This window comes from Acartia tonsa, chromosome 6, assembly GCF_053477335.1.
Source record: "Acartia tonsa isolate MP-2025a chromosome 6, ASM5347733v1, whole genome shotgun sequence".
NCBI classification, from domain to species: domain Eukaryota; kingdom Metazoa; phylum Arthropoda; class Copepoda; order Calanoida; family Acartiidae; genus Acartia; species Acartia tonsa.
Window position 1 is genome coordinate 6,019,372 of NC_137265.1, and position 17,739 is coordinate 6,037,110.

The window sequence follows — 17,739 nt, forward strand, 5'->3', positions numbered from 1 at the left end:
AAAAAAATAAAGAAAAAACATTTAATAAACAAAATAATCTAGGGTCTGATGTAAACAAAAAATCTGTAGCATATAGACCATATGACATACATACGCCATTTTTTAATTAATTTGTATCATAATATTTCTGTCCACAATTCTAAAGGTATAGGAAAGGGTATTTTTTTTATATAATCATGACTAAATTATTTATCTATGAGATTTATACTACTTGAAATGATATTTTTGCTACATTTAAGTCCTGAAATCTCATAGTCTCTATCTTACTTATAATACATCTATTTTCTGTCCATCTGTCTGTCTGTCCATCAGTCTATCTATCTATGCATATATGTACCTGAAGAATGGAAGCGGCCAGCTGTTTGACAACCAGCTGATGGGCCGAGGCCGCGGCCGTTGAGTTTGTGGAGCCGGTGCTGGTCCTCTTGTTCTTGTCCTCCACAGGGGAGCTGGCACGAGTCTCGGGCAACAACATTTCAGGGGTTAACCTACAACAATTAGTCATGATTGTATTAGCGTTTGCTTGTATTTTTGGCTGAGATAAAATACCGGTTCCAGGACAAACGCAGGAGTCCCAAACGTAGGAGTGGAAAAACGCAGGAGTGTTAAAATATTAATTTATTTAAGTATTTCTATCTAGATTAACTTAGGTTAAGATATGAATGTACTACAAATATGCCCCTCGCAGGGGTTAGGCATTTAAAAAAACCCAAAAGATTGTCTAAAATAGGTTAGGTTTGGTGTCCACTCCTGCGTTTGGGAGTCCTGGGTTTGTCGTAGGACCAATATACCAAGCGATTTATGAAGTAATAAGGCCCTCAAGTTTTACGATTTATTGGACATGGAACACTTAAGACGAGAATCTTATAACACAGCCAAATCTTACTTTCCTATTATCTATCACATTACTAATCTTGACAAAAAAAAAACAAAAAACCTCACCACATTTTATTTTAATGCCTAACCCCTTTAAGGACCATAAACCTTCAGAGCTTATGCCTTTCTTGTACCTAATATTATTATAACCTATTCTGACCTAAAGTAAGAAAAACACACACAAAGAACTAATAGGGATGGGGAGGGAAGGATTCTGTGCCCGACTAGGCACTTTGAAGGAAACTGCCTAATTACACTAGACTTTGACTATAGGGATCTAAAGGGATAAGACAATGGCAGATACATTCATGTACATTGTACATCCCCAATGATGATACAAAAAATTGACCTTTCTGTAGATAACAATTAGTGATTGTAACTTTTGGACACTCAACTGAATGAACCAACCAATCAAAATTAAACTAAAGTCCCTAAATTAAGCCAACGAACAAGAAAACGTTATTATAAACTTTTGGGACAAGTAAATAAACATCCCAATGTCCCCTCCCTCCCTACTTTAACTTACTTGTGTTCTTTGTCAGCGCCCCAGCTGAGTTCATCGCAACCCATCTGATAGCCACGAGTTGTCAATGTTGTCTGCCATTCCTCTCGACTTGATACCTTAAGAAACAGAGTTATTGAAATCAACAGGATATAAAAGGCCTGTTATATCGTTACATAAGTACAAATACAGCCTTTTAATGACAGAATTTCCTTGTAAGTAACGATATCGTCAAACTTCGGAAGAGGGTAAAAATCGCCAATGAAAAAAAAATAAACCTTAATTTTTTTGGTTTCTAAAACTAAATAAAATGTAAAGTGAATTTGAGACCCCCCCCCCCCCACTATTTCAATGGTTAAGAGAAATGATTACCTTTAATACGCCAATGTTACCAATGTGAATTTTTTCCTCCAACTCCATAATCTGATCTCGCAGGGAGATCTCGAAAACATCCGACATTTTGGTGCCCACCGGGAGAGCCAGTGCTCCGCCGTACTTGGCATTCTTCTCGCGGATTTTGGTCAGATTTTCGCGCATTTTCTTCTCGTCGGCCGACAAGTCCTCCTGGGTCCTGGTCATGATGTCGAATCTGGCCTTCTTGAAGTGGTTCTCAATGTTTTCTCTGTCGGAGATGAGGCGGTCGCGAAGTTCGCCCTCTCGGAAACCACGAGGATTCAAATTGTCTAAAAATAATATGATAAGATTAGTTGTTATTTTTTTAATAAAAACTGGTGCCTTTTTAAAATTAAAACAACGACTGTCCTTTTGTATTAAGACATACAAACATTATACATCTAGAAACTATTTTTCAGTATGGCTTCGAAACTTATTGATATCCACTGGATTAGAACTGGTTCTAGAGAATAATAGTTATTTATTGCATCACATTAATAACAGCTTTCCGCGGATATAAAAAATGTACGATTCCTTTAGACATTATATTTCAGTATGGCTTAGAACAAGTTCTAATCCAAAGGAAATTATTCGGTTTACATCTATAAAAGCTTACCTATTAACTCATCTAGCTGTTCAACACTAGTAAGAACAGCCCAATGAGTTCTGGGAAGGATTGTTGAGTGAACTGGACAAGAATCTTGATTTCCATCACACCTTCCCCAAGGTGGTGAAAGGACTTTCTGAAAAATATATTTTATGTTAAGCGAAGCTCTTTATAGAGTAAGCATCATATAAGTTAGTGTTACGTTAGTAAATCAATCTCTTAGATTTTAAGGTATAAATCAATGGATGTCATAATTTTTTAACCGTATATAAATGCAACAGAAATTGTGTGTCGGTACCGAAGAATCCTGATAACCGCTGAACCGATATGCAGAGTGACCACTCAAAATTTACAAATATATAGGACATTTATAGTACATAAAAATTTTCATATAGTACCATATAGTACACAAAATTTAAACTAATATAGTACCATATAGTACCAAAATTTTAACTAATTATGTAGTAATACCATATAGTACCAATTATTAAAAAATAGTTCCTATATATCTTATTAAATAAAGTAGTAAGGGTTTTATGTCTGAAGCTTAAGATCTCATTAACTACTGAACAATTGGGTTAGCAATTTTAGGTAAGCTTCACTGAGGTCGTATGTAGGTTTTGGGCTATTTAATTTTCAGAGTTATGTCCTAGAATCTAGGTACTTAGCTGCTAGTCTATAATACAAAGAAGCTTGATGTCTGTCCGTCTAAAGATTAAGAATTTGGTAACTGCTGAACTGAATGGGCACTACTCTCCAGGGAATATACATACTGGTCATATAGTGGTTTTAAGCAATTTTTGTGGGGTTGGTAAATCCTAACCCCCTCAAAAAAAAAAAATTATATCCCCCACTAAATTTTTTCTTGTAAGTAAAAAGTAATTGCTGAACCAATTGGGCTCTACTCTTCAGAGAATATTTGTACTGTTCATGTGGTGGTTTTAAGCACAGTGTGGGGCGAAGCCGCAGAGAAAAAAAAACATATAAAGGGGATAGGAAATCACCCTTAACAACCACCCCCCCCCCCAAAAAAAAAAAAAAAAAAAAAATTTCACCCAAAAAATGGGATATTCCTAGTAATTTTAAACAAAAATAGTTTTCCTTAAAACTGAGGACTTTTTAAAATGAAATAATAAGGTTTTTGTGAAATGATGAGGGAGCATTAAACAATTTTTTTAATTGGTGGAAGAACCGAACACTAGAAGACTTTTTTTCATATAAGTCCTAAAAATGGACATTTATTGCGTAATTAAAGGGACTGTGAACGAGAAAATTTCTCATCAGATTATCAAAGTATGTCCAAGATTAGGGAAAAATTTCCGGACTATATAAATGTGCGGTTACTTGTCTTTTTTCCCTTCTACAGCTAACACTAAACTTTTGACATAGTTCTCTATTTTTCACAACAGTTAAGCTGACTTTTAATACAATCCTTGCTTTAAACCAATGTACAGTTACTTAGAAATTGATAAAATAAGCAATAATTTTTATTGAATACCAAATACAATAACAAAGCTAGAAACAGGTTTTTTTTATTAGTATCCAAGTAACTTTAGATGGCCCACCTTTAATTAAAAATTTGTAAATAATAAAGGTGCTATATTTATTTATTTATTTATAATAAACAGTCTGATAAAAGTGTAAACTAATATTATTCCAAAGTGGGTTATTTATTGTCCAACACAATAAAAAAGGATATTATTATTTTAAATAACCTCTGAGTTTCAACCCTTTGTAGACAGTGAGTGTTAATAGGACGTTTTTGGTTGATCAGTGTAGTGAAATGTGCTTAGAAAATGTTAAGATTTGATAATCAGATGAGAAATTTTTATGTCAACGCTCCCTTTAAAGATGTCGCACATAAAGGTATTACTTAAAATTTACAGTGAGGATCTAAACCTATACATTTCACCGACTCAGAATTACCAATTTTTTTAATAATTCAATGGGCGTGCTGTTCCAACCAGTTCCTTTCATGATATAATGACTATTGATACTCAAAAAAGTGTTCTGGTTGCTTTTGTTCAGCAATATGTCAGTTTTGATTTTCATAAAAAAAAGGGAAGGGTTCCCTCTGGAGGAGAAAATTTTTTCTTCTTTCAAAGTATGGCTTTATTTGCCTTCCTGAAGAGTAGATTAGGAATCAAAAAATGGTTTATAAAAATATTGACCCTTGAAAAGTTATCCTTAAATAACTCAAAATCTGCTGATTTTGCTAAAACATCCAAAATTGTCAGTCTTTTGAGGATAGCCCTTTCAGCGATCAAAATCTTAAAAAATCGTTTTTTTAAATTCTTTAATATACTCTTCGGATCTACTGCAGTTCACAGTAAAATATTGCTGGTAAGAAATATTTCCAAAAATCTATAAATTTTAAAGGCTGCTAGCTGCCAAACGGCTGAACGTACAGATCATGCCCGCACACTGTTTTAAGCGGCATAAGAAGGCCTACAAATAATCTGAAATAGCCATAAATCAATAATGCATAATTATCTCGCAGTGCTGAGAAATTCGCGAAAAAGACCTATTTTACGCGTTTTTTCTTCAGTGAAGCTTTCCCTGTGCATAATTGGATCTTGGCTATTCCAGATTATTTGTAGGCCTTCGTAGGCCGCTTAAAATGGTGTGCGGATATGATCTGAACATTCAGCCGTTTGGCAGCTAGCAGCTTTTAAAATTCATAGATTTTTGGAAATATTGCTTACCAGCAATATTTTACCGTGAACTGCAGTAGATCCTACTCTTCAAAGCAAATTCAGGAAGGTGTATAAAGCCATAACAAAATTTTTTTTTTTTTTGAAAATCAAATTGACATATTGCTGAAAAAAGCTACCAGAACACTTGTTTTGGTGTCAATTGTCATTATATCATATAAGAAATGGGTTAAAATAGTGCGCCAATCTTTTTTGCATTTTGAGTCGGTCTACTATACATACACCTCCAAGGTCCTACCCTAACCCAGCAGGGCATTCTTTACTTAACCTAACTTGGTCATCTAGCAATATACAAGAAAAGCACTAATTAAAAATTTAGTCTATGTATTCAGCCGCTTCAGCAATCATAAAAATATGAAGAACAAAAAGAGTTTTATATCTTATAAGAAATAATAAAAATCATTGAAGCAAAAAAATATATGATCAAGGTGATTTTAAGAGTCATTGCATATTTCAAAGCTTATAATTTTACTTTATATACCCAAATCACTACTCTCTATATTAGTATGTATTAGAGCTGAAAGTACATTGTAATATTACAAACAATATTATAATACTTTGGTTGGTAATAAGTTTTAAAATAATATTAAAAAAATTTCATATAGTACCAAAATTTTAACTCATATAGTACATATAGTACCTAGTTTGTCATATAGTACCATATAGTACAAAATTTTGACTATATAGTACATAAAGTACATATAGTACACAGTGGTCACCCTGGATATGGTTCTCCATTACTATGAAGCTTCTCATTGGTCCTATGAAGGTTTATAACTATTTTAGTGGAGGGTACTATCACACTCCTATGAGAAATCGCCCCTAGAAAAATGTTTTATAATCCATACAAACTTTTCTTTTTAAAAAATCAAAGGGGTGAAGTTCGATTCCTCCCAGAGTCCCAACCCTAATATTTTGCTTATATTTTTTTACTGAAATACAAAATGGGGGGTTGAATTCAAACCCACAACACACCTCAAGAGCCCCTAGAGGCATCTGGAGGGGGGGGGGGGGGCGTAGCCGCTAGATCTTAATAAATGAATAAAATAGGTACCTTCTCTTCTTTTTCTCCATTTTCCTCTTCCCCATTCTTTTGTTGGTTTTCCTGTTCATTCTCTTTATTTTCATCAGACTTCCCACTCTCTATGCTGCCATTAACGGTGATTGTCTAAAATACAGGGATAATGATGTTAATCGTTATTTATCGCATCGTATTATCAATATTAAAGTAAAAAAATTTAAGATAAAACCAGATTTAGCCTTTAGGACGCAAGAACATCTTTGCGTGACTAAAGGAGATAGGGGACAATGGGCTGTTTATAACAATAGTCCTCAAAGTTTGTAATAACGTTTTTTTATTAGTTGGCTTAACAACTTTGGGGACTTGAGGGAATTTCGATTGGTTGTTTCAATGTTTCAACTACTAATTTAAATCTATAATTTATAAAAGGGGTAATTTTGTGTATCAGCATTGGCAATGTACATTATTGTTCTATCCCTTTAGGTCCCTGAAATATTTACCTGTTGTTTCAAGGCTGGCTTCTTTGCGTATGTTTTCACAATTTCTTCGGGATTTACATTGGTGCTTGTTCGGTTCTAAAACATATCAAATATTATATTTTTTTAAGGATTTGGAATTTGTAAAAATATTTAAGTATTGAACTGTTCAAAATGCTACAAATATATTTTCCATTAGCAAAGCATTGAATGGAAATGATAATAAAACAGCATTTTTAATGACAACTTTATCTTCGAGATATGCATTACTTGCCAACGGTATCAGCTGTTTGCATTGACAAGTCCCGATATCTCAAAAGTATTTGAATCCAAATCAAATAAGAGGGGTAATTTAATGCAACCATCTCGTAATCAGTGAATAAATGACATTTAGAATCCATGAAACTTGGCATGTGAAATGCTAGGTAGGACTATAGTTCCTAAATCGAAAAAAATGAAAGAGTAACGGCTAACGGCTTATCCGTTTTTTTTTTGGGGGGGGGGAAGGGGGGCTAATTTCCCATAAAACTTCAAAAGCCCTATCTACACATCATACTCTTGGCCGCTCCCAGCCGTTTTCAGTCGGTAAATTGCTGATACTAGAAATTGAAAAATGGTTATTGGTATTATGGGATGGTTGCATTTACCCCCCCCCCCCTCCCCCACCTTTAATTAATAATTAGAAAATTATATTTTTTATTAGTAATATTATGTAGATTAGAAACATTCTAGAAAAGACACCTTTCAAATTCAATAGAAAATAAAAAATTCAAAATCAAAATCAATTTGTTTAAGTACCATTCATGGAACTTCCCAATATGTTATAAATAAATATGTGACTTAAAATAAAAAATTAAAAGTAATGAATGAACTTTTAATCATAGAGTTTTGATAAGTTGAATACCTAATATATGAGATTTATACTACTTGTACTGATAATCTTACATCAGACAAATCCTGAAATCTCAATGTAACAAAAATATGTCCGTCAGCAGCGCAACTACAACGACCAGTTGGAGTAAAACAGACTAGAAAACTAATCTTTAGCCATAGAGGGAGGGGATATCGGACTGTAAACTATACTGGTACCCAAAGTTTCATAAATACGTTTTCTTATTCGTTAGCATAACAACTTAAGGAACTTACATTCAATATATTTTATGCTACTCATCTCACAAAAACAGACATACTCTAATTATAGAGCAGTTGTGTTTCTAAAACTCGACGTTTTGTATGGCCATTATAAGATTCAGAATCAATTAAAAATGAAACTAAACTTTCGCTAGACCTGTAATTAAATAATCTATGAGATTTATACTACTTGAACTGATAATCTTGCATCAGACAAATCCTGAAATCTCAATATAACAAAAATAAACTTTATTTATACTCTAATTATAGAGCATTTGTGTTATGTATGGCCATAATAAGATTCAGAATCAATTAAAAATGAAACTAAACTTTCGCTAGACCTGTAATTAAATAATCTATGAGATTTATACTACTTGAACTGATAATCTTGCATCAGACAAATCCTGAAATCTCAATATAACAAAAATAACACAAAGTATCAGACTGTTAACTTTATTTATACTCTAATTATAGAGTATTTGTATTATGTATGGCCATAATAAGATTCAGAATCAATTAAAAATGAAACTAAACTTTCGCTAGACCTGTAATTAAATAATCTATGAGATTTATACTACTTGAACTGATAATCTTACATCAGACAAATCCTGAAATCTCACATATGTCCCAAGGGAGGAAGGGGACAATGGGCTGTTTACTGCACTAGTCTCCAAAGTTTTATAACAACGTTATCTCATTTGTTGGCCAAACAACTTTAGGGACTTATAGAATTTTGATTGGTTAGTTCAAAAGTTGAGTGTCCTGTTTCAACCTCTAATTGTAATCTACAGAAGGGATAATTTTGAGTATTATCATTGGGGATGAACATCAATTTATAGACCATTGTCTTATCCCTATACATACCTGCATATGTCTGCAAGAAGCACAACTAGAACGACCAGTCTGAGGAAAATAGACTAGTTAAATCATTTAAAGCCAGAGAGGGCAAGTTCTTACCAAAATGTCCTTCGCCCTTTCAAGGGCTTCCGCCTCGGTCAAAGGCCCGGCCTCGGGGTTCCACGGAGTTGGTTCGTCCAGACAGGAGCCTATCTGATCATCATCGTGCTCCACAAAAATGCCAGGGATGCTCTCAAACATCCAGTATCTGCGGAAGGCCCGATCACGTCCCAGACATTGCACAGAAGCCTTAAGAAATCAATTTTGATCATTAGAAATTTTCAAATATTTTATAATAAGGAAGGGAGGAGACATTAGTTTTTATAATAACGCTCTTATTCATTGTCTTTTATTGAATATATTGATTGGTTGGTTCATTAAGTTGAGTGTTTAAACGTTTCATCCCCCACTAATTGTAATCTACAGAAGCAGTAATTTTGCGTGTTATCATTGGAGATGTACAGTAATTTATCTTGTCTTATCCCTTTAGACCCATGAGCAGACTCGCTAAACATATTCAGAAAGTATAATAATAATATTACCTTATTCTGATAATCAATAATGCTTCTTTGAAGTTCCTTTTCTTTCTCCAAAAATTCTGCTCTTTTTAACTCTTCCCGACGATTTTTCTCCCTCTCTTTTTTCTCCTCGTCGGCTTTTATGGCTTCCTTCTGTCGGTCAGTCAAGACTTCTTTCTTTTCCGCCCCCTCGGCAGTTGCTGCTGTGGTGTTGGCCATTTTTTTCTTCTCCAATTCCTCTTTTTTTTCCTTCCAGTCTTCGGCCTTCTGGTCGCGAATTCTTTTGTTTTCGGCAAATACAGCTTCGCGCAACTCTTTTTGTGCTTCAATCATGTTGTCCATTCTAAAGTTAAAGATTATCTTTTAATGTGTCTAAAAAAAAACGCGCGGCTAGAGCTGTACTACACAATAAGAACACACCTCTTAGTAGAAAATATATTTCGCTTTATTCAAGCCTTCTCAATTCTAATTGGCTGAGAGTTTCAAGCCTTCTCAATACTAACTGTATGAGATTTTTTTTAATTTGAAAATCTAGAGCTTTCATGAATCATGTATGGACGTTAAAACTAAAATGAAGACAACTTTTAAGTCTAGCTTAAAATTAGGGGGTGGGAGTTTTAATGCAACCATCTCATAAACATTGCGCAAATTTTTCAATTTAGGGAAAATAAACATACCAAGAATTACTCATGCCAAGTTTCATAACAAAATTTGGATTCCAAGTGCCATTTAATCATTGTTTAGAAGATGGTTACATTGATACCCATCCCACCACTTAAACCCATTTGCGCACTGATCTCTAGATGGTTGCATTAACACTCCACTCTGTTTAAATAGTTCAAATACACCCCCTTTAGAAACATTCAAAATGTGCTTGTACAATTTACTTGCATTGTACTGAAAAAATTAAGTTTTTGAAATGCAGAATCCAATCGTTCATCAATTACTGAGACCATATCAGTCCAGATCTTTGGCTTTAAACAGACAGACAGACAGACAGACAGACAGACAGACAGACAGACAGACAGACAGGGATCATGTTACTTTTATATAAAAATTTTCCTATCAATAAAATGTTTGGACATACCTGACATCAATTTCATCTCTGACGTCTGCAAAGCTTAGAATCTGATCCATGAGAACAGTGAGAATCTTTAGCTTCTCCGGTACCTCCAGTTCTGTAGCCAGGGTTGTGTGGAGGGAGTTCAGAATTTGGGGTTCATCCCTGAAATGATAACAAATAAGTTATTAAGAGATGGTTTTATAAAAAATAATTATCATGTTTATTTCAAAATATGATAATTTTCTATTTTGTTGCGACATTACTAATAAAAATAGAGGCTATTACATAGAGACCTCTATAGGCACTTAAAATAATAGGAGGGGAAGTGGACTCCGCTCCCATTTTCAAGAGGGTGGAGGGGCGGTGTGTCACTTTTTGAAACCAAAAAGACCAAGATGTGGCACATCCGCCCTTTGAAAAAAGAACAGAATTTTTTATAGGGACAATTTCTTCCCTAAAACACTTAAAAACCTTCCCTGGCTCATTTCAGTACAGTAGTAGCGAAATCCTTGGCTACAGACAAAAAAATCTTTGGATATTCACAGAGATATTACAAAGCCAAAAAATATTAACAGACATCATTACCTGACAAACTGTAGGCCTGGATCATCGGCCAGCCTGTATCCACCTCTCTGTTGATACCTCCAGTTGTTCAGGATGCTAGACCTGTGGCCACCCGAGCTCTCCAGGTGGAGGCGCAGCACCTCTGTCAGTGACCACACGTCCAGATGGCAGTCGCGCAGAGCAAGGCCCAGATTCTTGGAGGTGTACTTAGAGGTCTCGGTAGCACGAATAATAGCCTAGTGATAAGAGAAGGAAAGGTTATTTGTAAAAATTAATAGTGGTAAAATCTAGGGAGGGCACCGACATTTGGCCGTTAATTACACTGGTCCCCAAGGTTTTATAATCACGGTTTTTTATTCGTTGGACTTACAACTTTGGGAACTTCGATTAAAGGGGTAGTTTCACGAAAGACATTTGAACTTAAATTGATGAACCGCATATTTTTTCCTGGTTAATAGGTTAAACTACATTTATATAGCATATATTTGAAAGAATTTTGTTTTTCTACCACGTAGTTTCTTAAACATCAAGACGACTTGAAAATCGTTTTTTTAAATTGCATATATCACAAAAAGACGATTTTCAAGTCTTGGTATTTTCAAAACTACGTGGTAGAAAATTAAAATTCTTTCAAATATATACCATACAAATATAGTTTAACCCATTAACTAGCAAAATATATGCGGTTCACTAAATTAAGTTCAAATGCATTTCGTGAAACTACACCTTTTGATTGGTTGGTTCATAAAGTTCAGTGTTGAAACAATTCAACCAAATATTGTAATGTAAAAAAGGGGTAAATTTGTGTATAATCATTGGGCATGTACATTCATTTATTAGCCATTGTCTTATCCCTTTAGACCCTGGCCATGTAATAAATTCCATATTCAGACTGGCCAGCCAATTTTGAAAATAAAAAACGTACATAACGTACACAAAAAAAATACGTTACGCACATAAAAAAAGTAAAAAAACGTACAAAAAAACGTACATTCCTAATAAAAATAAGTTAAATAATTTCCTAGTTACCTATTATCAATACATTTAAGTCTACTAGCAGCTACCTGTAAAGGAGAACCATAGCGAACTGACAGACACAAGATATCCTATTACTCTATTTAAAAGAACTAGCGTCTACGCTCCTAAAGGCCTCTAGAAGCACTTGAGGAGGGGAGAGTTGAATTCAATAAAAAAAACATAGATGACAACATACATAAGTAGCGAAGCTCAAAAGTTATTGATAGACATCTGGAAAAAAATTAACTTAAACTCGCAATTAAAATTCATTTTTGGAGGTAGTTTTTTTTCTAAAGTCAATTTCTCTTGGGAGGGTGGATGGTGATACTCTTCCCCAAAATAGTTATAAAACTTCAAAAAAAACATATGAGAAGCTATCCTGTTAAGGAGAACCATATCGGTTAGCAAGATTCTTTGGTTCAAACAAACAGACATTCTGTTATTATGTACAAAGTATATCCTATTATAAGGACCAGCGACTACGCCCTTAGAGGCCTCTAGAGGAACTTGATTAGGGGGGGGGGGGGGAGTTGAATTCAAAAACCCATTTTTTTGTTTAAAAATAAAAAGTAAAAAACAAGGATGACAACATCTTTAAGTAGCGAAGCTCAAAAGTTATGGATGGAAATCTGGGAACTATATAAACTATAGAGTAGTGTCGTAAAAAATAAGCATTTAACTTATTTAAATAAATCACAAAACCTTTTAAAAATATATAATAACGTGAAAATCTAGGAATAAATTCAGCCCCCCAACCAATAAGCAAATCTTAATGAAATTTAGTGGAAGTATTAAGAATGAAAACTAATACAATCCCTGAAAATTACAACCGTCTATCAGGAATATGAGTTGTGAAAATCACAAAAACCTATACATCTAGGAATCGATCTAGCACTGCAACAAATAGACAAACCTTAAAGAAACTTTTTGAAAATATGTAGAATGTGAATTTATTTATTCCCTGAAAATTTCAGCCGTCTATCTTGAATAGAAGTCGAGAAAACCATGAAAAAAAGAAAATCTAGGAATAGATCTAGCACCCAACCAAAAGGCAAATCTCAATGAAAATATGTAGAATGTGAACTTATTCAATCAAAAAACAGGAGCCGAGAAAATCACGTTTCTCCGATAGCATAACGGACTGACAAAGTGATTATATCAGGGTGGCCATACAAAAAACCCACCCAAAAAAACCCACCCAGGGTTTTTTTAAAAACCCATTGAAAAAAAACCCAAGGTTTTTTGGGTTTTTGAAAAAACATTGAAATTTCACGTTAAAATTTACAAATTAAACCTCTATTTACTCAAAAACTAGGACCTAATAAGTTAATAACATTTTAAAGCAAATTTTACCTAAAAAACATAAAAAAAATATGAAGTAATTGTATAAATGATGCTCTACTTATTGTTCAAATGTATGAAATTACTTTCTCTCAAAGCTTAATTTCAGAAAACGCTTTGCTACCAAATTGATGATATATAAATTGTGTAAATTACATAATCATAATTGATTTTTTAAACTAAAACATAACAATGTATGAAAGGAAATAGTTACAGTGGCGTGCAGATGGTTTTATTAAGTGTTTGTAAAAAGGAAAAGACCTTAATAATTTCTGGGAGGGGGGAAGGGGTGTTGACAGCTTAAGAATAGAGGAGTAGGTTCCATGTTTTGAAGCTTTTACCTCCCCTCCCCCTTAATAGAATATTTTGTGCACTATTGCTAATAAGGGTTTATATTTGATCGGAATGCCAGCTTTCTTCATTATCTATCTAGTTTATTGTGAAATCTTGCTTACCTTTTACCTACAACAACATAAACTTTAATATTTCATCAATATATCAAATGTATTCGACTCCTAAATGAAAAAAACCAATAAAACCCTAAAAAAAACCATAAAAACCCAGGGTTTTAAGGGTTTTTATGGGTTGGGTTGGGCTTTTTAAAAAAACCCTGGGTTTTTCCCCACCCTGGATTATATAGTAGCTTCGCTAATAATTTTTTTAGTGAGGGAAGGGGGAGTAGACCACCCCCATTTCTGATTTCAATTTTAAAAAGAAAGAAAAAATAGGGGAAGGGTTGTGATTTTTTTCTAAGAGTAGTTTCTCTTGGGAGGGTTGTACCCTCTCCCAGGACCTATGAGAAGCTACCCTGTAAAAGAGAACCATATCGGTTTAGCGGTTAGCGAGAACCTTCGGTACAAATAGACTGACAGAAAGACATACATCCTGTTATTACGTACTAAGTATATTCTATTAAATAAAGTAGTAAGTTTTTTGTCTGATGCTTAAGATTTTCATAATTACTTCACACAGTTACCGAGATGGTTTTAGGCTATTTTTCTACCATTTGAATACAGGTTCTTGAAGGGATATGGAATGACAGAGAAAATAGCCTACAACCTCACAAAGATCATGTCGGTTCAGCAGTTAGCGAGATTCTTTGTTACAGAAAAAAAAGGATTTATAGGATAAACATATAATAGGATATAGGGTTATTTTGTCTATTGCTAAAGATCTCAGAAAATACTAGTCTTTAATACAAAGTAAATCAATGCCTGTCTGTCTAAAGCTTAAGATCTTGGTAACCGCTGAACAGATTGGGTTCTAAATTCTAATCTTCAGGGAATATATCTACTAGTCCTGTGGTAGTTTTAGGCTATTTTCTTAGAGTGTGGGAAACCCACCCCCCCCCCCAAAAAAAAAATCAACCACCCCTCAATTTATTTTTGTAAACTAATGCAAATCAGCGGGGTGGGGGAACCCCCACCGCACCCTGGGGCGAAGCCTAAATGAAAAAAATAATCACAATCTTTTTTTATATTTTTTTGGGGACAAATTTCCAACAAACGATTCTATAAAAGAGGGGGACGAAGCCTCTAGAAGCTAGGGGCGAAGCCTCTAATCCTAGTAGAAAGTAAAAAGCTTTAAGTGTCCCTCCCCCAAAGAAAATAGCAAAAACCATCACAGGACTATTAGGTATATTCCATGAAGAGTAGAGCACAATAGGTTCAGTGGTTACTGAGATATTAAGCTTCTGATATACAGACGGACAAGCAGACGGACAGACATCATTCTACTTTGCATTATAGATAATATACTATTTTTGTAATACTTTTTGTACAAATACAAATAAATATACAAATACTTTTATACTTATATTTGATTCTTATTCTTTAAAAACTGAAGATACCAAAAAATAAGACTTCTTAATCCTACACTGTGCACCATATGATATCTCGGAAAATTTAACCTAGTATATAAAGAATTTGAAAAAAATTATCGTAAAATCTATTAAAGGGGTAGTAGCATGAAATGCATTTAAACTTGAATTTAGTCAACTGCATATCTCTTTCTGTTCAATAGTTTAAACTATATCTATAAGACATATATTTCAAATCCATAAATTTAAACTGTAAGTTCTAATAACATATATGCATAATTTACATACATATTTTTGTTCTATGAAAATTGAAGATATTATTGAATTTATTTAAATAATACACCTATTGTTTTTGCAAAAATTTTCGTACAAAACATACAAATTACTTTTCTGCTAATATTTGATTCTTATTATTTTTTAAAAAAACGTAAAACGTACAAAAATACAAATTTCAAAATACGTTACGTACACATATCAAAATAACGTCCAGAACGTACACAGATTCGATGCGTAACGTACAAAACGTACACTCTGGCCAGTCTGATATTTAAATCCTGTTAATATTTACCTGTGCAGTTTCTTCATCCTTGCCAAGAACATTTCTGTCAGTTTCATCAAGAACTGATTCATCTTTTGCGGCCTTAGCCTCATCCATTTCTTCAGTCTAAAATATTATTAATTGAGAGATTTTCGGTAAATTGGCCATTCAGAAGGAAAATTAGGTTTCTTTTTATGTAGGTACCTATGAATAAAACGAAGGGATATCTTATTTGAAAATAGTAGGTATGCTTTTTTGTATAATAGTGAATGAATGAAGAACATACCTAGTAAATATTAAAATTTTAAAGCAACTTTCGGAAAAGTTTGAGGATTAACAGTATTTTTTAGATGTTTAATTTATTTATTGCACTGTATTATAGCCAGCATTCCGCGGATATTAAAACGAAAAATTACAAGATTATAAAGGCTCAAGCTACCAATGTGTGTAATACGATGCTATCAATGATTTTTCAGTATGGCTGAGAACCAGATCTAATCCAGCGGATATTAATCGGTTTCGAAGCCGCATTGGAAAATGTTTTACATACCTGAAGATCAAAAACTGAGATGAGCATGAAGCTGAGAATATCAAAGAATGCGCCATCTGGTATTTCCTTCTCAACAAGAGCTCTCTCAAACTCCTGAAAAAAAGATATATTCGTTGTTAGCGCAGCTAATATAAATCTAAGGTATGATAATGTCTATATGCTGAGTGAGGGGACAATGGGCTGTTTATTACCCAAAGTTTTAAAACAGCGTTTTCTTATTTTGGCTGAACAACTTTAGGAACTATTAATGGATTTTATTTTTGATTGGTTAAGTGTCAAAAAGTTTCAACCACTAATTGTAATCTACAGTAGTATATTTTGTGTATTAAAATTAACATTAGGGATATATGTACAATATACATCAATATATTGGCCATTATGATTATTAAGAAAATTTCTGCATTATAAATTACTCATCTTTCTTTCTCCTTCGTTCACAAGCTGTTTAAAAAAAATTAAGGTGGGCGGGGGAAGTTTTGACAATTGTTTAAACCTGGTGTATAGGCTTTATCTTTGGACAAAAAATCATCATATAAGAATGATTTTATTTTTAATAACCTATCCTCTCAGTCCAAAGATAAAGCCTATTCACCAGGTTTACGCAAATAAGTCAAAACTTCCCCCCTCCCCTTTTTTTCTCCCATTATCTTTTCCCTGTACCAATAGTAATCATGAAAATAAGGTTACCTTGAATGTCATGCCTCCAGGATAACTGTCCTGTAAACAGTTAAAACAAATTTATTAAAATGTAGCCATAAGCTATAATATTTAATATATTTTTTTCTACTTATAGATATTTGTGTATTATTATGTATTGTATAATGAACAAATTAAAAGAAAATCTTTTCAACAATGAATTTTTGTGACGGACAATTCTTTCCAGTATGGCTTCGAAACCAATTAATGTCCGGTGGATTCTCAGACATACTGAAAAATTGTATAGAGCATCGAATTAAATATAGTTTTCTATAATATAAAAATGTACTATCATAAGATTAGCCGGTGCCTTCGGCATCTCGGAGCTAGAAAAAAAACACTGGGTTTAATGTTATAACTGTACAATTCTATATCCGCAGAAAGCTGTCTATAATACGATGTGATAAATAACTATTCAACATTTATGAATTTTTGTTTAAACTTTCCTCGACGCGTAGAATTTCTGAGAAAGAGTTGAGAAACTCGAGTAGGGAAATAAATTCTCCAAAATATTGGTTTGGAATATGGCAGTGGATTGGCTCCGGCTTGGGCAACTCTTTCAAGTCCTCGCACTCCAAATCTTCTCGTCTCTTGTTCCAATCCTTAAAAAAATATTAGGTGTAAAGAAAAAGACGTCCAATGGTTTAAAAAGACAGTATACTAACTAGGGTCGGCAATCCGCCGAATTTTTGGGTCGGATTCGGATTCTTACAAAAATCCGCCCAATAAAAAGCGGATTAATCCGCGGATTGCGGGTTTTTGTTTATTTTTTGGCGGATTGTGTATTCTAACCTAACCTAAAATCATAAAAAGCTACTGTGAAAATAACATACGAAAAAACTTTTTGATTTTTGTCGACCGCAAATTAATTAGATAAATTTTCTTTAGTGCTACAAAAGTCGTAAAAATTAACGATCCGAATCCGAAATTGGAGTAGCTAAATCGGATTCTGGGTCCAAAAATTAGGGCGAAATTGAGCATATTGCGGACTTCGGATTGCCAACCCTAATTTTTAC

At 33.7% G+C, this 17,739-nt stretch overlaps 1 protein-coding gene across 1 annotated transcript in view; it reads right to left on the minus strand.

The window, feature by feature from the left end:
* Positions 1-17,739, minus strand: part of Acf (ATP-dependent chromatin assembly factor large subunit) — a 34,460-nt gene that overhangs the window by 7,810 nt on the left and 8,911 nt on the right. Inside the window, exons 8-21 of the mRNA XM_080163161.1 lie at positions 17,168-17,325; positions 16,715-16,742; positions 16,028-16,120; positions 15,508-15,603; positions 10,784-10,998; positions 10,223-10,360; positions 9,160-9,478; positions 8,678-8,866; positions 6,614-6,688; positions 6,147-6,260; positions 2,388-2,514; positions 1,751-2,061; positions 1,403-1,497; positions 338-488 (exon numbers count right to left, since the gene is read on the minus strand). Of these exons, the coding sequence (XP_080019287.1) occupies positions 338-488; positions 1,403-1,497; positions 1,751-2,061; positions 2,388-2,514; positions 6,147-6,260; positions 6,614-6,688; positions 8,678-8,866; positions 9,160-9,478; positions 10,223-10,360; positions 10,784-10,998; positions 15,508-15,603; positions 16,028-16,120; positions 16,715-16,742; positions 17,168-17,325 (2,109 nt within the window). The remainder of the gene's footprint in view (positions 1-337; positions 489-1,402; positions 1,498-1,750; positions 2,062-2,387; positions 2,515-6,146; positions 6,261-6,613; positions 6,689-8,677; positions 8,867-9,159; positions 9,479-10,222; positions 10,361-10,783; positions 10,999-15,507; positions 15,604-16,027; positions 16,121-16,714; positions 16,743-17,167; positions 17,326-17,739) is intronic.